The 21,909-nt window shown below is 29.8% G+C and overlaps 3 protein-coding genes across 9 annotated transcripts; 2 read left to right on the top strand and 1 right to left on the bottom strand.

The window, feature by feature from the left end:
* Nucleotides 1–4,148: 4,148 nt before the first annotated feature.
* Nucleotides 4,149–12,742, bottom strand: LOC118648537. 3 transcript variants are annotated; one of them, XM_036294857.1, is made up of 5 exons: nucleotides 12,518–12,742; nucleotides 12,265–12,421; nucleotides 8,415–8,557; nucleotides 8,162–8,318; nucleotides 4,149–4,346 (listed from the first exon to the last, which is right to left on the bottom strand). In XM_036294857.1, exons 1-5 carry the CDS (start codon nucleotides 12,720–12,722, stop codon nucleotides 4,298–4,300), a joined length of 711 nt encoding a protein of 236 aa, XP_036150750.1. In that variant the 5' UTR covers nucleotides 12,723–12,742; the 3' UTR covers nucleotides 4,149–4,297. The 3 variants fall into 3 exon arrangements, with proteins under 3 accessions (XP_036150750.1, XP_036150751.1, XP_036150752.1); XM_036294858.1 differs by lacking the exon at nucleotides 4,149–4,346 and adding an exon at nucleotides 6,496–7,314 and having other exon boundaries at nucleotides 12,518–12,733; XM_036294859.1 differs by lacking the exon at nucleotides 4,149–4,346 and adding an exon at nucleotides 7,778–7,909 and having other exon boundaries at nucleotides 12,518–12,735.
* Nucleotides 9,732–11,339, top strand: LOC118648538. 3 transcript variants are annotated; one of them, XM_036294861.1, is made up of 3 exons: nucleotides 9,732–9,792; nucleotides 10,259–10,321; nucleotides 10,408–11,339. In XM_036294861.1, the coding sequence occupies exons 2-3, from the start codon at nucleotides 10,276–10,278 to the stop codon at nucleotides 10,974–10,976; spliced, it is 615 nt and encodes a 204-aa protein (XP_036150754.1). In that variant the 5' UTR covers nucleotides 9,732–9,792; nucleotides 10,259–10,275; the 3' UTR covers nucleotides 10,977–11,339. The 3 variants fall into 3 exon arrangements, with proteins under 3 accessions (XP_036150754.1, XP_036150753.1, XP_036150755.1); XM_036294860.1 differs by having other exon boundaries at nucleotides 9,745–9,804; XM_036294862.1 differs by lacking the exon at nucleotides 9,732–9,792 and adding an exon at nucleotides 9,820–9,860.
* Nucleotides 12,743–14,154: 1,412 nt separating the features above from the next.
* On the top strand, nucleotides 14,155–16,684 carry LOC105834519 (twinkle protein, mitochondrial). 3 transcript variants are annotated; one of them, XM_012677080.2, is made up of 8 exons: nucleotides 14,155–14,528; nucleotides 14,628–14,866; nucleotides 14,943–15,624; nucleotides 15,736–15,759; nucleotides 15,838–15,980; nucleotides 16,057–16,154; nucleotides 16,217–16,433; nucleotides 16,508–16,684. In XM_012677080.2, exons 1-8 carry the CDS (start codon nucleotides 14,273–14,275, stop codon nucleotides 16,655–16,657), a joined length of 1,809 nt encoding a protein of 602 aa, XP_012532534.1. In that variant the 5' UTR covers nucleotides 14,155–14,272; the 3' UTR covers nucleotides 16,658–16,684. The 3 variants fall into 3 exon arrangements, with proteins under 3 accessions (XP_012532534.1, XP_012532524.1, XP_012532516.1); XM_012677070.2 differs by having other exon boundaries at nucleotides 15,736–15,980; nucleotides 16,217–16,355; XM_012677062.2 differs by having other exon boundaries at nucleotides 15,736–15,980.
* Nucleotides 16,685–21,909: the final 5,225 nt, after the last annotated feature.

The following is a 21,909-nucleotide window of genomic DNA, read 5'->3' as shown; positions in this document are numbered from 1 at the left end:
TTAAAATAAATATAAATTAATAATTAATAATTGATTTTGGAATTGAGATAGAAAATGGAACAAATAAAAGAATTTATAGGAAATTGTTTTAAATTATTTATTTTATTACATATAAAATAATTTTAATTAAAGAGTAATATATAGGACTTATTAATTATTATTTAATTTATTTAAAAATTAAAAAATTTATTTAATAAAATCGTAAATAACTTTAATAATTTTTATTTTGTGAACTTCAATAATTTCAATTTCTATTGAAAATTTAATTGTTTAATAATCATTTTATAATTATTAAAATATTGAATATAAAATAAATATAAACAAATAAGTATCATATATATATAAAGAAAAATAATAATAAATATACTAAGTAACATAGTTAACATAAATAATTATTAATATATATATAAACATTTTGTTAATATTGCTGGCAGTGGCTAATCAACTGCCCAACAGTGTTTGCTACGCTATAGCTGTTCACGGAACTCGCTATCACTACCGCGCTATTGGCTCCACGAACAGTTCAGATAGCGTTAGCGTTTGTAGCGTTAATAGTGTCTCCCCGAACGCACCCTTTGTGTCCCTACTGTATAGTATACTGTGACATACATAGGTTTGTTCTTAGATCTGTTTTTTATTTCTGCACTGGCTGCACTAGTTCAAAAAGTGTACACTAAAGCCTGTAACCATTGGTCTGTTCTTTCTAGCTGCACTGTTGCACTGGTGCAATAAGTTAAAGTAAGACAAATATATTTTTTCTCATTCTAACTTATTGCACCAGTGCAACAGTGCAGCTAGAAAGAACAGACCACGTCTTAACCCGCGTTCACAACTAGACGATAGAGACCTCTTGCGGCTGAACTGCAGAACCTATCGTGCGAGCCGGCCAATAGAAATCTTCGTAGGTAGGATCTCTCTCCCCGAGTCCAGGGCCCCTATTCTTGAAACTGTACGCAACTTTACGTATACGCACGTTGCGAACGGTGAAATTGCGCATACGTTTCTGACATGGTATTCTTGAATATAAAAGTGTAGTATTCGCAGAGGAAAACGTATACGCTTTCCATTGCACTGATTTACGTTTGGCAACGTCGGAAAATAGACGTACATTCCTACAAACATCGACAAAATTAATAAAGCTAAGATGCGCTTATTTAAATTAATTATAAAAAATTTTGAGTTTATTATATTTAAGTCTTGTTTGTTACATCTAACATGTTTATTACATCTTTGTAAGTAAAAAAATAAGATTGTTCATGTAATATATTGCAACAATTGTGATCTTAAACTTGTCAAGGTTTAATTGTTAGATGAAATTAATAAGACTGAGTAAGATTGAGTTAAAAAGATTTTATACGCAATATTAATATATGAAAAAGCAAGTATTATAGTTTACTACTTTAATTTTTTAATAAGACGTCTAAAATTATAAAATAAAATTTTACTAAATCGTTTCTTTTTTTAATAAATAAATACATGAGAATTTTAGTAAATTTTAAAGAAAGAGGATTATTATAAGAATTAATTTTATTTTACATTTTAATAAATGTTTAAAAGTGGGAATGTTACATGCCATGAAGAATACGTTATAATATTTAAAAGTCTTTTATATAATTCTTTTATATATTATACAGGGTGTAATGTAATCGGAAGCCATCCCGTAATGGAAAGATAGACGGGATCGAGATGAACATAAAAGTCCAATATTGTCTTGGGTTAGGTCTATCAATAATCGAGATATAAATTTTTCAAATTGTACGAATGAGAGCGCGTCGTGTGAAGAGCCGAGACGCTCGAGCTGTAGCGCGGCCCACTGTGTCGAGCATTGGCTGCCGGCGGCGGGGGAAGAAGGAGAAGCGGTGCCGCTGCCTGTGCTTCGCCGCCCTCGCGTCTCACTGCACCGCGCCAATCTCGTGGCAATGGCAGCTATGCACATTCGCGATTACTTGACAAATAGGACAGTTAGCAAAGATATGACAAATTAAAACCGTAATAAACTGCTGTGATTAAGAAAGTCGAAAGAGCGAAGCGATAGATACTTATGGAATCTACAAATAATCTAATTTCTATCGTAATTGTGAATAAGTAAATTAATAAAAGTTTTTTCGTACATTCACGAAAGATTCTTTCTTTTTCTTAAATATCTTATTTACAGTATCATACAATTCTAACTTTGTTTCTTATCGAATTGTGTCGTACTGTTAAATCCTTGATGAAAACATTAATAAAAAATTAACATAAATTTACAATTGATTCTTAAAGTGATAATTTTCTTTTATAAGTGTATTATAATATTTGCCGCATCAAATTCTCTCATCGTTTCTTATTGTTTTTTTTCCATGGAATGTTAAATTAACAAAGGTTATCACAATTAATATCTACGATTGATTCTTCATACATTCTCATTTCGTAAATATTTAATTAGAAAATTATAAAATGCGCGATATATCCATATAATATGTTACACTCATTGTTCATAACACGATAGAAAAATATCTCTTGATGTAACGATTCACAATAGATTATGCTTTCTACGATAATTATGCTTAGAGATGTTCAATATCAAATGTTATTAATATAACGATGAGTTTTTCTTTCATAACGATAGGGAACTCGGAATTTCTTTTATCTTTAATTACATTATTAATTACGACAGATTTTTACTGATTGATTCAGAATAGATATCAAGAAAAATACAAAAATCTAATTGGTTTCTCTTCGTAATCCATTACTTGTCTGAATAAAAAAAAAAGAATTTCAAGAAGTGATATCATTGTCTATCGTTCTCTCGTTTCCTGTTAGGAAAGTATATTTTCTCGTTGGAAATATGACAAAATATCTACGGAGACATCGTGTTTAATAGTTCTGTTGGAATATTTCGTAAACTTAAGTTCTCTATTGTAATAATACGAAAGAAAACGCTTTGTTGTTAACCATACTGTGACATTAACATCTCCAAGTATAATTACGATCGTATCGTATAATTTAATCACGAAATCGTTAGATCAGGCATGATACAAGATATTTAAGGAAAAGAAAGAATCTTTCGTGAATGTACGAAAAACTTTATTAATTTACTTATTTACAATTCCGATAGACAATTAGATTATTTGTAGATTCCATAAGTATCTCTCGCTTTCGCTCTTTCGACTTTCTTAATCACAGCAGTTTATTACGGTTTTAATTTGTCATATCTTGCTAACTGTCCTAATTTGTCAAGTAATAGCGAATGTGCATAGCTGCCATTGCCACGAGTATTGGCGCGTGCAGTGAGACGCGAGGGCGGCGGAAGCACAGACAGCGGCACCGCTCTCCTTCTTCCCCCGCCGCCGGCAGCCAATGCTCGACACAGTGGGCCGCGCTACAGCTCGAGCGTCTCGGCTCTTCACACGGCGCGCTCTCATTCGTACAATTTGAAAAATTTATATCTCGATTATTGATAGACCTAACCCAAGACAATATTGGACTTTTATGTTCATCTCGATCCCGTCTATCTTTCAATTACGGGATGGCTTCCGATACATTACACCCTGTATACATGGAGAGGAATGCCAGCACTGAAGTGTGTCCAAGATCTGTGCGAGAAAGAAAGGTATATATTATGATACTTGCTCTCTCTCTGCGCATGCGTCAAACGCTATGGACGGGATTTATAGGCCGGTATTCATAGTCGGGTCTTATATTTTAAGATCATCTTAAGTACTGTCTTAAGATGCCATCAACCAATCACAGAGCCGTATTAGCATCTTAAGACATTGCTTGAGACGATCTTGAAATAAGATTTGACTATGAATACCGGCCATAGACCGATCTTAAGCTCAAGCATTGTCTTAAGTACGTCTAGCTTCGAGCCGACTTGAGACTTACTTAACCAATGAAATAACAGCATTGACGTCTCAAGATCGTGCTTGAGCTGGAACTTGAATAAGATTCGACTATGAATTCCGGCCTATATGTACAATGGCTGGCATTGTATGTTTCACACACACATACAATTCGTAATTAAGTACAAAAGTGCACAAGAAGTGTTGAAACTGCGGTGCAGATAATGATATTAACGCATGCGCAGAGAAAGCGAGTATCATGATATACCTTTCTCTCTCGCACAGATCTGGACACACTTTCGGTCTACATAAAACCATAGCAAAATCCTCCTTCATGTATATATACTCAAAGTGGGTGTTTACAATAATGGCTATCTGAGTAATTTCTCTAGGACCGAAATATATGATAAGCACAACCATCTACTATCATCATGATTCGTGACAACTCAATGCTGTCCGGTATAGCCAAATCATCACGAGCAAGTTGCGAGTTGCGAGTTCCGTGAGTTTGTAGCAGGTAACCTAAAAAGTACGACATAAATAATTTGATTATTACAATTAAAAATAATCTGTTTTTAATGTATGGTAAGATTATTAACTTCATTAAAATAGTAATTATATAACACAATCATGTATTTTTAAAGTATTGTCTAAAGTAATATTAAAGAGATTATTTTATTTACAAATATTTTATTTATTAATTTGTCTATCAAGTTTCTATTATAACGTATATCTAACGCATATCTAACGTATATCTGTTTACAGTATATCTTAATTTACTATGCACTTGTATTACAAATTAAAAAAATTTATTGTAAACATTATTATTAGTTTCACATTAGTGAAATATTCATGCATAATATTTATACATAAAGATATATGATTTTTTAAAATAATGATAAACCATGCAACTTATCATTAACAGTTGTTACAAGAAAGAAAAATATTTATACTTAAATTTTTATTTTACTTGTAATCTAAAAAATATTATTAATAATGATTTATTTAGTAATTTTACATAATTTATCTCATTTGTTTCAAAGTGTTAACACCATCCGTTTAATAAAAGATGACTTTTCTAATATATATGTTAGTTAATAATAAATAATAACATTTATTGAGAATCAATGTTTAATTAAAATATTATATTAGGTTTTGAAATAATACCGTTATGATAGAAACTTGATAGACAAAATAAATATTTGTAAATAAAATAATCTTTAATATTACTTTAGACAATACTTTAAAAATACATGATTGTGTTACATATAATTACTATTTTAAAGTTAATAATCTTATCATACATTAAAAACAGATTATTTTTAATTGTAATAATCAAATTATTTATGTCGTACTTTTAGGTTACCTGCTACAAACTCACGAAACTCGCAACTTGCTCGTGATGATTTGGCTATACCGGACAGCATTGAGTTGTCACGAATCATGATGATAGTAGATGGTTGTGCTTATCATATATTTCGGTCCTAGAGAAAATTACTCGGATACCCATTATCGTAAACACCAGTGTCACGTCATCATGCCGCACACCGCCATAATTTACTGCACTCTGATCGGTTGCTGTAATCAAGTTTACAACGTATCTTTACTCTATTGTAGATTGATCCGTTGTAAAACATTTATGACTACTACGGGTGCGTTTGGGGAGACGCTATTAGCGCTATCAGCATCAGTTTATCCTTGGGGTGTTTACGATAATGGCTATCTGAGTAATTTTCTCTAGGACCGAAATATACGATAAGCACACCATCTACTATCATCATGATTCATGACAACTCAATGCTGTCCGGTATAGCCAAATTATCACGAGCAAGTTGCGAGTTGCGGAGTTCCGTGAGTTTATAGCAGGTAACCTAAAAAGTACGACATAAATAATTTGATTATTACAATTAAAAATAATCTGTTTTTAATGTATGGTAAGATTATTAACTTCATTAAAATAGTAATTATATAACACAATCATGTATTTTTAAAGTATTGCCAAAAGTAATATTAAAGAGATTATTTTATTTACAAATATTTTATTTATTAATTTGTCTATCAAGTTTCTATTATAACGATATTATTTCAAAACCTAATATAAAATTTTAATTAGACATTGATTCTTAATAAATGTTTTATTAATGTTATAAATGTTATTTTATTTAAACGTATTTATAAACATAAGCAGTCATAAAAGAACAGATTTTGACTTGTGCTGTCCAATTTTATATCATACTTTGTTGAATTTTGTTAAATTTTTATTAGTTTAAATTGGTTAGATTTCTATTTTTGTAACTATAAAATCTACATTTTGAAAAAATCTGATTTTTACAGATCTGCTTCATTGAGAAATGGCTACAGATAAATTAAGTTCAATGAGAGAAGTGAATAATGTTGGTATGTACAGGATTATTTAATAAAGATAATTATATAAGTCGATTATTACAATTTGTTTAAATAGTAACTAATTTTTGTAATTTCAGAAAATTACAGAGTTCAGTGGACTGATAATATGGTAAAATTGCTGCTAGCAGAAATAACTGCCTATACAGAATCGTCTACTAGTCCATTAAATAAGCAAGTTTGGAAAACTATTGCTGCAGTTATTAATATTCACGGTTATAATTTGACTGCAGAAAACTATTCAATCAAATGGGACTGGTATGAAGAAAAAATATAAAACCTTAAAAGATGCAAATAATCGCACTGGCGCAGCAAAAGAAACCTGGGAATATTTTAATATTATTGATGATATATTAAGAAAAAATCCAGAAATTACACCTTTGTCCATAGCATTTAGTACACGTGGTTTTAGAGTAAATGTAAATACGTCTAAAAACATGAATTTGAGTACTGAACACGAAGAAATGAAGAAAATGAAGAAAATTTAGAAGCAACTAATATTTTAAAAAATCGACCGATAAAAAGAAGAATACCTAAAAAACCTACCTGGATTACAGAATTACTAGAACAAAAAGAGAAACATCACCGAGAAAATTATAACCAAAGAAAACGTTTTTTATCTTTACTAGAAAAGTATTTAAAGAAGTAGATAGAAATTTTAAAACACAAATTAAGTTTACTAAGCTCGTTATATTTTAAATATTAATATAAAATAATTTCTTTTTTATTACATTAAATATAATATTAAAGTGATATGTACAAGGTACAAAATGATATGTGATATCTTATTTTAATATTATGTTTATTTATTTTTTTATATGTAACCAAATGTTCCTTATTTTGTGTAATAATTATAACATAAATGTTTATGTTGTAGTAAATTAAATACGCTTAGTTATTCATTACTTAAAAGTTTTTATTCAGATGTGTGCATTATAAGATAAAGATATATGTTACAATATATAGTGTTTTTATTTTAAAGTTATATGTAATAAATTTATTAAATGTGATCGATTGTGTTTCTGATTGATATAGATATATCATCTGCCTTATTCCTTTTTTTAGTTACATAAAAAATTAGGATTTCCTAAGAAATAGATCATTATAGTATTAAAGTTTGATTTATGTAAATATTGTTTTATTATTATTTTAGTTATTTCAAACAATTAATTATAATAATTATTATATAACAAATACAAGTGTATGAGTGTGTGTATAAAAACATGAAAAAAGAGATTATACTTCCCAAAATAAAAATATACTAAAAAATTTGAGAAATCTAAGATATACATGTAATTAAAAATTATATACAATTACATATTTTATTACAAAAATTTACAATAACTGAGAAATAAAATTTCTTTTTTCTGCTCCATTTATAAATGGATTTTTGTTATTAATTTCCATTTCTATTGGATCACATTCCATAGGTTCATCTTCATTTTCTATACATATGTTATGTAAGATACAACACGCAATTATAATTAAGGGTATCATCTCCGTATTGTACATATAAACATATCGTAATTTTCTAAATCTTCCTTTTAACATTCCAAATGCACGTTCAATAACTACACGTGTTTTTGACAATTTTGTGTTAAAGTTTCTTTGTAAACGGTTTAAATGACCGTTATCTCGATAAGGAGTTAACATATATTTTGACAAAAGATATGCTGAATCAGCTAAAAGATGATATTGATTTTGAAAGTATCTATTTTCATCTTGTGTTATCAATTCCTTAATATCGCTTAAACGCCAAACTCTTGCGTCATGTACACTACCGCATATTCCCGTAAAAACATCTATAAATCTTAACTTATAATCGCAAATTCCTTGTAATACTAATGAATGGTAACCTTTGCGGTTAGAATGCACTTAGATAAGTTTTTAATTTAAAACATATTAACATATTAACATGTAAAAAACATACTAACCTGTAAACTTCTTGGTTTCCAAGGATCCATAAGGTAATAGCTATTTGTTTATCGGGAGACATTTTCTCAGCACCCCGGTCACGGCGAAGACGTCCTCCAAGACTTTGTACCAATCTTTCATATGTAGCTTTTTCTAGTCGAAAATGTGATTTGAAATCTATTTAAACAATAATGAAGTTTATTACATTTAATATAATACAAAAATACCTGTACAAAATTAAAACAATAAATTGTATTAGAACAAAGTCTTTACCTGTTAAAGAATATGCCGATACAATATTTTCAAAAAAATCTGGAACCTTGAAGTGAAATTCTCGTTGATGCGGAAAATTATCATCATCATCTGATGGGTGATCAAAAAATAAGTCCCACATTCCTTGTATATCCATGTCTTGTCTGAAAATATTTAATAATAATACAATATAAGGTATGAAAAAAATAATCCAACATTTTGTTCATAAATGTTAATAGATTTGTATATAGCGTTAAGTAAAGTGCACAAACAAAAATTTTTTATTGTGTTTATAGTATATCTTAATTTACTATGCACTTGTATTACAAATTAAAAAAATTTATTGTAAACATTATTATTAGTTTCACATTAGTAAAATATTCATGTATAATATTTATACATAAAGATATATGATTTTTTAAAATAATGATAACACCATCAACTTATCATTAACAGTTGTTACAAGAAAGAAAAATATTTATACTTAAATTTTTATTTTACTTGTAATCTAAAAAATATTATTAATAATGATTTATTTAGTAATTTTACATAATTTATCTCATTTGTTTCAAAGTGTTAACACCATCCGTTTAATAAAAGATGACTTTTCTAATATATATGTTAGTTAATAATAAATAATAACATTTATTGAGAATCAATGTTTAATTAAAATATTATATTAGGTTTTGAAATAATACCGTTATGATAGAAACTTGATAGACAAAATAAATATTTGTAAATAAAATAATCTTTAATATTACTTTAGACAATACTTTAAAAATACATGATTGTGTTACATATAATTACTATTTTAAAGTTAATAATCTTATCATACATTAAAAACAGATTATTTTTAATTGTAATAATCAAATTATTTATGTCGTACTTTTTAGGTTACCTGCTACAAACTCACGAAACTCGCAACTTGCTCGTGATGATTTGGCTATACCGGACAGCATTGAGTTGTCACGAATCATGATGATAGTAGATGGTTGTGCTTATCATATATTTCGGTCCTAGAGAAAATTACTCGGATACCCATTATCGTAAACACCCAGTGTCACGTCATCATGCCGCACACCGCCATAATTTACTGCACTCTGATCGGTTGCTGTAATCAAGTTTACAACGTATCTTTACTCTATTGTAGATTGATCCGTTGTAAAACATTTATGACTACTACGGGTGCGTTTGGGGAGACGCTATTAGCGCTATCAGCATCAGTTTATCCTTGGGGTGTTTACGATAATGGCTATCTGAGTAATTTTCTCTAGGACCGAAATATACGATAAGCACAACCATCTACTATCATCATGATTCATGACAACTCAATGCTGTCCGGTATAGCCAAATTATCACGAGCAAGTTGCGAGTTGCGAGTTCCGTGAGTTTATAGCAGGTAACCTAAAAAGTACGACATAAATAATTTGATTATTACAATTAAAAATAATCTGTTTTTAATGTATGGTAAGATTATTAACTTCATTAAAATAGTAATTATATAACACAATCATGTATTTTTAAAGTATTGCCAAAAGTAATATTAAAGAGATTATTTTATTTACAAATATTTTATTTATTAATTTGTCTATCAAGTTTCTATTATAACGATATTATTTCAAAACCTAATATAAAATTTTAATTAGACATTGATTCTTAATAAATGTTTTATTAATGTTATAAATGTTATTTTATTTAAACGTATTTATAAACATAAGCAGTCATAAAAGAACAGATTTTGACTTGTGCTGTCAATTTTATATCATACTTTGTTGAATTTTGTTAAATTTTTATTAGTTTAAATTGGTTAGATTTCTATTTTTGTAACTATAAAATCTACATTTTGAAAAATCTGATTTTTACAGATCTGCTTCATTGAGAAATGGCTACAGATAAATTAAGTTCAATGAGAGAAGTGAATAATGTTGGTATGTACAGGATTATTTAATAAAGATAATTATATAAGTCGATTATTACAATTTGTTTAAATAGTAACTAATTTTTGTAATTTCAGAAAATTACAGAGTTCAGTGGACTGATAATATGGTAAAATTGCTGCTAGCAGAAATAACTGCCTATACAGAATCGTCTACTAGTCCATTAAATAAGCAAGTTTGGAAAACTATTGCTGCAGTTATTAATATTCACGGTTATAATTTGACTGCAGAAAACTATTCAATCAAATGGACTGGTATGAAGAAAAAATATAAAACCTTAAAAGATGCAAATAATCGCACTGGCGCAGCAAAAGAAACCTGGGAATATTTTAATATTATTGATGATATATTAAGAAAAAATCCAGAAATTACACCTTTGTCCATAGCATTTAGTACACGTGGTTTTAGAGTAAATGTAAATACGTCTAAAAACATGAATTTGAGTACTGAACACGAAGAAAATGAAGAAAATGAAGAAAATTTAGAAGCAACTAATATTTTAAAAAATCGACCGATAAAAAGAAGAATACCTAAAAAACCTACCTGGATTACAGAATTACTAGAACAAAAAGAGAAACATCACCGAGAAAATTATAACCAAAGAAAACGTTTTTTATCTTTACTAGAAAAGTATTTAAAGAAGTAGATAGAAATTTTTAAAACACAAATTAAGTTTACTAAGCTCGTTATATTTTAAATATTAATATAAAATAATTTCTTTTTTATTACATTAAATATAATATTAAAGTGATATGTACAAGGTACAAAATGATATGTGATATCTTATTTTAATATTATGTTTATTTATTTTTTTATATGTAACCAAATGTTCCTTATTTTGTGTAATAATTATAACATAAATGTTTATGTTGTAGTAAATTAAATACGCTTAGTTATTCATTACTTAAAAGTTTTTATTCAGATGTGTGCATTATAAGATAAAGATATATGTTACAAATATATAGTGTTTTTATTTTAAAGTTATATGTAATAAATTTATTAAATGTGATCGATTGTGTTTCTGATTGATATAGATATATCATCTGCCTTATTCCTTTTTTTAGTTACATAAAAAATTAGGATTTCCTAAGAAATAGATCATTATAGTATTAAAGTTTGATTTATGTAAATATTGTTTTATTATTATTTTAGTTATTTCAAACAATTAATTATAATAATTATTATATAACAAATACAAGTGTATGAGTGTGTGTATAAAAACATGAAAAAAGAGATTATACTTCCCAAAAATAAAAATATACTAAAAAATTTGAGAAATCTAAGATATACATGTAATTAAAAATTATATACAATTACATATTTTATTACAAAAATTTACAATAACTGAGAAATAAAATTTCTTTTTTCTGCTCCATTTATAAATGGATTTTTGTTATTAATTTCCATTTCTATTGGATCACATTCCATAGGTTCATCTTCATTTTCTATACATATGTTATGTAAGATACAACACGCAATTATAATTAAGGGTATCATCTCCGTATTGTACATATAAACATATCGTAATTTTCTAAATCTTCCTTTTAACATTCCAAATGCACGTTCAATAACTACACGTGTTTTTGACAATTTTGTGTTAAAGTTTCTTTGTAAACGGTTTAAATGACCGTTATCTCGATAAGGAGTTAACATATATTTTGACAAAAGATATGCTGAATCAGCTAAAAGATGATATTGATTTTGAAAGTATCTATTTTCATCTTGTGTTATCAATTCCTTAATATCGCTTAAACGCCAAACTCTTGCGTCATGTACACTACCGCATATTCCCGTAAAAACATCTATAAATCTTAACTTATAATCGCAAATTCCTTGTAATACTAATGAATGGTAACCTTTGCGGTTAGAATGCACTTAGATAAGTTTTTAATTTAAAACATATTAACATATTAACATGTAAAAAACATACTAACCTGTAAACTTCTTGGTTTCCAAGGATCCATAAGGTAATAGCTATTTGTTTATCGGGAGACATTTTCTCAGCACCCCGGTCACGGCGAAGACGTCCTCCAAGACTTTGTACCAATCTTTCATATGTAGCTTTTTCTAGTCGAAAATGTGATTTGAAATCTATTTAAACAATAATGAAGTTTATTACATTTAATATAATACAAAAATACCTGTACAAAATTAAAACAATAAATTGTATTAGAACAAAGTCTTTACCTGTTAAAGAATATGCCGATACAATATTTTCAAAAAAATCTGGAACCTTGAAGTGAAATTCTCGTTGATGCGGAAAATTATCATCATCATCTGATGGGTGATCAAAAATAAGTCCCACATTCCTTGTATATCCATGTCTTGTCTGAAAATATTTAATAATAATACAATATAAGGTATGAAAAAAATAATCCAACATTTTGTTCATAAATGTTAATAGATTTGTATATAGCGTTAAGTAAAGTGCACAAACAAAAATTTTTTTATTGTGTTTATAGTATATCTTAATTTACTATGCACTTGTATTACAAATTAAAAAATTTATTGTAAACATTATTATTAGTTTCACATTAGTAAAATATTCATGTATAATATTTATACATAAAGATATATGATTTTTTAAAATAATGATAACACCATCAACTTATCATTAACAGTTGTTACAAGAAAGAAAAATATTTATACTTAAATTTTTATTTTACTTGTAATCTAAAAAATATTATTAATAATGATTTATTTAGTAATTTTACATAATTTATCTCATTTGTTTCAAAGTGTTAACACCATCCGTTTAATAAAGATGACTTTTCTAATATATATGTTAGTTAATAATAAATAATAACATTTATTGAGAATCAATGTTTAATTAAAATATTATATTAGGTTTTGAAATAATACCGTTATGATAGAAACTTGATAGACAAAATAAATATTTGTAAATAAAATAATCTTTAATATTACTTTAGACAATACTTTAAAAATACATGATTGTGTTACATATAATTACTATTTTAAAGTTAATAATCTTATCATACATTAAAAACAGATTATTTTTAATTGTAATAATCAAATTATTTATGTCGTACTTTTTAGGTTACCTGCTACAAACTCACGAAACTCGCAACTTGCTCGTGATGATTTGGCTATACCGGACAGCATTGAGTTGTCACGAATCATGATGATAGTAGATGGTTGTGCTTATCGTATATTTCGGTCCTAGAGAAAATTACTCGGATAGCCATTATCGTAAACACCCTTGTTCTACTTTTAATGAGTAATGAAGATGGACTGATGCTGTTAGCGCTAATAGCGTCTCCCCGAACGCACCCTACTACTCCTAGACTGGTATTCATAGTCGAATCTTAAATTTAAGATCATCTTAAGTACTGTCTTAAGATGCCATCAGCCAATCACAGAGCCGTATTAGCATCTTAAGACATTGCTTGAGACAATCTTTAAATAAGATTCGACTATGAATACCGGCCCTACTCCTACAACCTTACGCTTACGCAATTGTAGAATAGCCTTAATATCGGAACTAGTAGGAAGAAAAAATGTGGAGTGCACGTGGCTCTGTATGTGCCGGTGTTTTGTCATTATTATAATTCAACATCAACACCAAACAAATGTAAACATCGTTTAGTATTCTGAAAACATCAATAAGAAAATATCGATTTTGGAAATTACAATTATTATTTATTCTTATGTCTTATTACCTACCTCGTATGTAATCATCATTACATCCAACGAACGATGTGAACAAGTGATGCTCTTGCAAGAGACTTGAAATTATTTGCTGAATAATACTTTGAACAACGAATTGTATTGTGGCAGTGTTTAAAGAACATTGAATTATGTTGAACTGTGAACAAAGTTATGCACAGCTAAATTGATATAATATCGGCTTTTTTATTGACAAGTGATTTCACTGATATCAAAATTAAATAATGTTGATAAAACTCCAATTAAATAAGAAAAATGTTTTTAAAATTATTGATGCGTTCTTTGGCTGCAGAAAGACATGATAAATTCTGGATGCTTTATCGTCATTTGTATTCCACCAATAATGCTATGAATGATCTGATACCTGGGATATCATTATTTCAAATAAAACAATTTTTGAAGCAAAAGTATATTGCCACTGTCGAAGGACATACATGTATAATCATTGAGTGTCCTATATGCGATTCTGAAAAATCTATAAAGGCAAAGGTTTATATTAATAAGACAACAGGTAAAGAAAAACGAAAATGTATAACAAAATATATTAGAAACTATGCAAGTAGATAAAACAATTTTTTCTTATAAGACTTATAAAATTTGTTTATTCCAGGATACTTTATATGTGATAAGTGCAGTTCTAAGGGAGAATGGAATATATTAGAGAAATTTTTGTCATTAACAAAATCAAACAAAACAAATATGCAAGAAGAATTGGAAACTTTGAGAAAAAAAGTACAAGTTTACAAAGATTATGCTTCAAAATGGAATTATATAAAAAAATCCAATCACCAAATTGCAGATTTGTCATCAGAGTCATATGAAAGAGTTTTGAATATATTCTCCCTTCCGGTAAGATAATTAAGTTAATAGATTTTTTTGTATTTATGTATGTGTGAATATTATATATTAATGAAAATTATTACAGAGAATTTCACAAGAGGACATTTTACAATTAAATAGTGTTTATGCAGCTACACCAGAATTATTATATTTCCCATTAATTGCTTTTGGTAATGTTATGGGTTATAAAATCCTTTCTAGTAAACCAGAATTAGAACAAACTGAACCTGTTAACAATGTTGGTGGATTTATAATGTATAAACAAAAAGGTACTAGAAGCGATGGGAGTGTGGTGATTGTGCCAACAATACATGATTTACTAGCAATAGCATCTCAAAAAGCAGCAAATATGATTGTTTGCTTGCCATACAATTTACAGACTTTACCGCAGCAATTGTTGCCAAATTTCGAAAATTTTAAAAAATTAATTCTGTGGTTTGGAAATGACGAACCTAGTTGGTACACAGCCAAACAATTCGCTAAAAAATTAAATGAGAAGAGATGTTACTTTGTGAGGCCAATTGACATGCAACCTAGACCAAAAGAAGCTGCTGACAGAGGTTACAATCTGAAAAGCATTTTGATGAATGCGCAACCTATCTGGCACAAAAGTATTACTGTCTTTGACGATTTGAGGCAAGATGTATTATGCGATTTGCAAAATATGGATAGAGTTCAAGGTATAAAGTGGAAGAGATATCCTGCTTTAAATCGAATTTTAAAGGGACACAGAAGAGGAGAATTAACGATTCTAACTGGTCCAACTGGTAAGATATTAAATCAACTAACTACTGAAATATGGAGATAACTTAAATTACTTGTTCTCAGAGGATACCAATTATAAAATTATATTTTTCATGTATACCAATGGACTTTAGGCAGTGGCAAAACTACTTTTATGAGTGAGTATTCGCTAGATTTAGCAATGCAAGGTGTCAATACACTATGGGGTAGTTTTGAAATAAGAAATGCTCGGTTAGTTAGAACCATGCTGCAACAAATGGCAGAGGTGTCTTTGGAAGACAACTTGGATAAATTTAACACATATGCAGATGCTTTCAACAAGTTACCAATTTACTTTATGACTTTTCATGGTCAGCAAAACATCAAAGTTGTTATGGATGTACGATTGTGTGACATTATTTGTAAGTGCAAAATTTATTACATATTGCATATAATTCTTCACTTTTTTATTTCAGGCAGTTGAACATGCAACATATGTGCATGACATAGCTCATGTGATAATTGATAATGTGCAGTTTATGATGGGCATGTCAGAAGATGTGACCAATGATAGGTGAGACATATTGTTATCACTTTTTAAAAAATTAATCTTATTTGTATGGTATTGTATTGTAGATTTTGGAAACAGGATAAAATCATAGCAGAGTTCAGAAATTTTTCTACAAAGTATAACTGCCATGTCACTTTGGTTATACATCCGAGAAAGGAGCGAGATGAAGAATTGACAACATTGTCTATTTTTGGCAGTGCTAAGGCAAGTCAGGAAGCTGATAATGTATTAATTATACAAGATAAAAGACTTACTAGCATAAAAGGAAAAAAGTATCTACAGGTATATATTTGCGATTGTTAGAGAGTATATTTTTTAATCTTTATTGAGACAATTATTTTATCTTGTGTCATCAGGTTGCAAAAAATAGATACAGTGGAGATTTAGGTATAATGATTCTAGAATTTGATAAAACCAAACTCAGCTATGCGTATAAAAAGAAGGTAAAATCAGAAGACACAAATAAAATAAAAGAGACGAAAGAAGCTCCATTAACAAAAAAATAAAACTAGTCAAAATATGACTAAGGTAAAGTGAAGAAAATATTGATGTATATTTTAATAGTACAGATTTTGTATAAATTTCTAATATTTTTTGTATTAAAAAAAAATTCAGATAAATTTAAATAGATATATATAAAATATATATAAAAATGAATATAAAAATATGTTTAGAGTATCATTAATTTCCTACCTTACCGATCGTGCACACCCACGTACTTGTGCAAGCACAAAATAAGATGGAAAGATCATCTTGTTGGATTGTCTTTTTGCGTAATTTCTCTATCAAGATTTTCTAATAGACAACACAATAAGAAACGCGCGTGATTAGAATGTATTGATTTTACATCTGCCTCATGATGATGTCTCGAGGACATTTAATCTTTTATTCCATTGTTAGTCTTTTCGCGTGGTTCGTTACAGGTGATACTATCACGAAAGACTCGACCATACTGATTGGTATTCTGGTCAGGAATAAGGCGCATACGTTGCCGTACTTTCTGAGTTTATTGGAAAGACAAGATTATCCGAAGAAACGAATAAGTTTTTGGTGAGTAACGAGACATAACCTCATTCTTTTACTTTGGGTGCGTTCGGGAAGACGCTATTAGCGCTATCAGCATCAGTCTATCCTTGTTCTACTTTTAACGAGTAATGAAGATAGACTGATGCTGATAGCGCTAATAGCGTCTTCCCGAATGCACGCTAAATCGTAAATCTCACATGGATCGGTGTATTCATAATCAGGGGCTCGATTCTTGAATTCATTCGCAAGAAAACGTATGTGCAAATACCCGCTCTAACAGAAAAATTGCAAGTTTATTGGTTAAAAATCATACGATAACCAATAAATTTCTAACTTTTCTGTAAGAACAGAATTTGCGAATACGTTTCTCTTGCGAATAAATTCAAGAATCGAGCCCCTGGTCCTATATTTGAGATAATCTTAAGTACTTTCTTAAGATGCCATCAACCAATCACAGAGCCGTATTAGCATCTTAAGCGTTGCTTGAGACGATTTTGAAATAAGATTTGACTATGAATACCAGCCATAATCTTATCTAAATTCAATTGTGAATATTGATGTATGTACAAGTATGCAAGGTCTACAATGTCAGCAGGGGCTCGATTCTTGAATTCATTTGCAAGAGAAACGTATGCGCAAATACCCGCTCTAACAGAAAAGTTGCAATTTTATTGGTTAAAAGTCATACGATAGCCAATAAATTTCCAACTTCTCTGTAAGAACAGAATTTACGAATACGTTTCTCTTGCGAATGAATTCAAGAATCGAGCCCCAGGAGTAATGGAGTAAGAGTAACAATTGACCAATTAAAAACCGGGAGCAAACGAAATGGGCAAATCTCATTTCATATTTCTTCTTACTCTTACTCCTTACTACTGCTGACATTATAGACCTTGCATTAAAGATTCAATCAGTATGTGCCTTTCAATTTAGACGTTAGGGTGCTTTCCAGCAACATGGTGCGACACAGTATCATTCTATCTATGTTGTTTACTGGTATTGAAAGAAGATACGTGGTTTGTTCGCGTCGCCATGCCCCGACATGATCCTACTCACTCCAACGCATTCTAATAGGTTGGCGTCATCGGAATCAACGTATTGGAGTGCGTTAGGGTGAATAGGAGCATGTCGGAGCATGTGACGCGAACAGACCCAGAATGATACTCTGGGTCTGTTCGCGTCACATGCTCCAACATGCTCCTATTCACCCCAACGCATTCCAATACGTTGATTCCGATGACGCCAACCTATTAGAATGCGTTGGAGTGAATAGGAGCATGTCGGAGCATGACGACGCGAACAAACTATCTGTGTTGCACTGGGTGTTTACGATAATGGCTATCCGAGTAATTTTCTCTAGGACCGAAATATATGATAAGCACAACCATCTACTATCATCATGATTCGTGACAACTCAATGCTGTCCGGTATAGCCAAATCATCACGAGCAAGTTGCGAGTTCCGTGAGTTTGTAGCAGGTAACCTAAAAAGTACGATATAAATAATTTGATTATTACAATTAAAAATAATCTGTTTTTAATGTATGGTAAGATTATTAACTTTATTAAAATAGTAATTATATAACACAATCATGTATTTTTAAAGTATTGTCTAAAGTAATATTAAAGAGATTATTTTATTTACAAATATTTTATTTATTAATTTGTCTATCAAGTTTCTTTATTATAACGTATATCTAACGCATATCTAACGTGTATCTGTTTACAGTAATCTTAATTTACTATGCACTTGTATTACAAATTTAAAAAATTTATTGTAAACATTATTATTAGTTTCACATTAGTGAAATATTCATGCATAATATTTATATATAAAGATATATGATTTTTTAAAATAATGATAACACCATGCAACTTATCATTAACAGTTGTTACAAAAAAGAAAAATATTTATACTTAAATTTTTATTTTACTTGTAATCTAAAAAATAGTATTAATAATGATTTATTTAGTAATTTTACATAATTTATCTCATTTGTTTCAAAGTGTTAACACCATCCGTTTAATAAAAGATGACTTTTCTAATATATATGTTAGTTAATAATAAATAATAACATTTATTGAGAATCAATGTTTAATTAAAATATTATATTAGATTTTGAAATAATACCGTTATGATAGAAACTTGATAGACAAAATAAATATTTGTAAATAAAATAAACTCTGATATTACTTTAGACAATACTTTAAAAATACATGATTGTGTTACATATAATTACTATTTTAAAGTTAATAATCTTATCATACATTAAAAACAGATTATTTTTAATTGTAATAATCAAATTATTTATATCGTACTTTTTAGGTTACCTGCTACAAACTCACGGAACTCGCAACTTGCTCGTGATGATTTGGCTATACCGGACAGCATTGAGTTGTCACGAATCATGATGATAGTAGATGGTTGTGCTTATCATATATTTCGGTCCTAGAGAAAATTACTCGGATAGCCATTATCGTAAACACCCACTGTGTCGTTGCTGAAAAGCACCCAAAATAACGCAAGCAATCACGTGTCTGCCATTACTTATAGTCTATGACCTAGTTTACACCGAGCACTTGGTACGCGTATCAAATAGTAAATAACTAGTGAATGTGTTTGATCATTGGCTGATCAGCTTAAATTCACTACTTGATACGCGTACCAAGGGTGCGTTCCACTTAATGCTCGCAACGCTTGCGAGCGTTGCTTATCCTTGTTTAATATTTGATAACCAACAAGGATGAAATGATTCCACGGTCGTTGCGAGCTTTAAGTGGAACGCACCTCAAGTGCTCGGTGTAAACTAAAGCTTTGAGTATAACTCAAAGCAGAGAGGAACCTGAGAGCGGTCATCCCGTCATTTTAGGTGTTTCCGTTTATTAGCGCCTCTATGGCCGGTATTCATAGTCAAATCTTATTTCAAGATCGTCTCAAGCAATGTCTTAAGATGCTAATACGGTTCTGTGATTGGTTGATGGCATCTTAAGACAGTACTTAAGATGATCTTAAATATAAGATCCGACTATGAATACCGGCCTATGTGCACAAAACGTGCACATTGAACTATTTAGTTAATATCCACGAATCTCGTAGGTAATGTGCATGACTTTTTGAGTCTCTTTTTCGCTATGTCCACAATTTTTTGGTTGCGTGCATGTGCACAATTTTCGTGCTATGTGCACGAAGCGACAGCTATATGAGAGTGAGTGAGTAGCTAATGAGAGCGAGCGAGATGACAACAAGAGAGCCTGGAGAGCAAGCGAGACAGTAATAGGAGTGAGCGAGATGAGAATAATAATACAAAGAAGGGGAAAAAAGGCTCGAGCTGGCTCGAGCTTGGATCGCGCGAGCCCCGAGTCTTCTTTCCATGATGTTATTCTCATCTCGCTCGTTCCTATTACTGTTTCGCTCGCTCTCCTGGCTCTTGTAACCATCTCGCTCGCTCTCATTACTTTCTCGCTTGTTCTCATATAAAAATTGTCGCGTTATCATTCTTTCGCTCTTATACCTTTACGTTCGCTCATATAACTGTATTTAAAGACCGACAATTAGAAACTTATATAATTTTTAAAACTATATATTGCTCTTTATTATATATAAATTATATATTACACGCGTATAATTATATATTTATTTAATTATGTGTTAAAAAAATAACTTGTCTGAAAAGGGTCTCGCGCATAATCGCATCTTTTGATTACATTGTAATTAAAAATACAATAAATATTTATCTCCTTTCTTTAAATAAAAATAGCATTATGAATTAAAAAATTAAAAAGTGACTATTTAATAATTCTAATGTTAAGAGGATGCTAAACTGCTTATCAAACTTGATTGAGATCGATAATGCAGAGTCATTATTTATCCTTGTTCATGAAAAAATTTGCTTTAAAATACAAGTCATATAGCTTATACTTACAAATAAATGGTGTCATGCAGTTTGGAATAGAAGGAATAAGACTATATTTGTCAAATTACGATTACAAACCGTAAAAAAACATATTTATGTGATCAAAAATTTTATTAATTTAAGCGCTTTTATTATATAAATATCTTTTTTTACGGCTTGTAATCGCAATTTGACGATTATAGTCTTATTCCTCAATCTATTTCAAATCTGGGAACACCATTCATTTGTACGTATAAGCCACATAACTTGTATTTTGAAGCAAATATTTTTATAAACAAATAAACTTTAAAAAATTTTTTGCATTTTTGGTCTTTATCTAATCGTCCCTGGGCTTATTTGTGTATGTACTTTAAAAGTGTAAAAGGATTATTAATTCTGTAAATTCAATTCGAAACTAAATTGTTGAACAGAATTTCGTTAAAACAAACGGCTTTAGCATCCTTTTAAGTCGAAAAAAGTGCCGACATACCTTACTTAATATAATATTACACACGCACGCACGCACGCACGCACGCACGCACGCACGCACGCACGCACGCACGCACGCACGCACGCACGCACGCACGCACGCACGCACGCACGCACGCACGCACGCACGCACGCACGCACGCACGCACGCGCGCGCGCGCACACACACATACACACACACACACGCACGCGCGCGCGCATGTGACAACTTGTATTTGCACGAATTTTAAGGGGGGTAAGACCATCCTTAAGGCCCTAAAATGATTACCCAAGTTTGGGAATTTTTTGTGGGTAAATGAATAGCTTTATTGAAAAAACAAATATAAATCATTTTATTATACACATATTAAA

The sequence above is a fragment of the Monomorium pharaonis genome, unplaced genomic scaffold (assembly GCF_013373865.1).
Source record: "Monomorium pharaonis isolate MP-MQ-018 unplaced genomic scaffold, ASM1337386v2 scaffold_50, whole genome shotgun sequence".
Taxonomy (NCBI): Eukaryota; Metazoa; Arthropoda; class Insecta; order Hymenoptera; family Formicidae; genus Monomorium; species Monomorium pharaonis.
Note: the sequence above shows the minus strand (reverse complement) of the source record. Positions and strands in the feature narration are given on the sequence as shown.

What these genes read in the sequence shown, in the direction of transcription:
- LOC118648538 (XM_036294861.1), top strand. Translation starts at nt 10,276, where the DNA reads ATGGCTACAGATAAATTAAGTTCAATGAGAGAAGTGAATAATGTTG. An exon ending in GAGAGAAGTGAATAATGTTG is followed by an intron (nt 10,322 to 10,407) that starts GTATGTACAGGA and finishes TTGTAATTTCAG; the next exon opens with AAAATTACAGAGTTCAGTGG.
- LOC118648537 (XM_036294857.1), bottom strand. Translation starts at nt 12,722, where the DNA reads ATGAACAAAATGTTGGATTATTTTTTTCATACCTTATATTGTATTATT. An exon ending in GGAAACCAAGAAGTTTACAG is followed by an intron (nt 8,558 to 12,264) that starts GTTAGTATGTTT and finishes AAATATTTTCAG; the next exon opens with ACAAGACATGGATATACAAG. An exon ending in GGAAACCAAGAAGTTTACAG is followed by an intron (nt 4,347 to 8,161) that starts GTTAGTATGTTT and finishes CGTACTTTTTAG; the next exon opens with GTTACCTGCTACAAACTCAC.
- LOC105834519 (XM_012677062.2), top strand. Translation starts at nt 14,273, where the DNA reads ATGTTTTTAAAATTATTGATGCGTTCTTTGGCTGCAGAAAGACATGAT. An exon ending in TTATATTAATAAGACAACAG is followed by an intron (nt 14,529 to 14,627) that starts GTAAAGAAAAAC and finishes TGTTTATTCCAG; the next exon opens with GATACTTTATATGTGATAAG. An exon ending in GATTCTAACTGGTCCAACTG is followed by an intron (nt 15,625 to 15,735) that starts GTAAGATATTAA and finishes AATGGACTTTAG; the next exon opens with GCAGTGGCAAAACTACTTTT.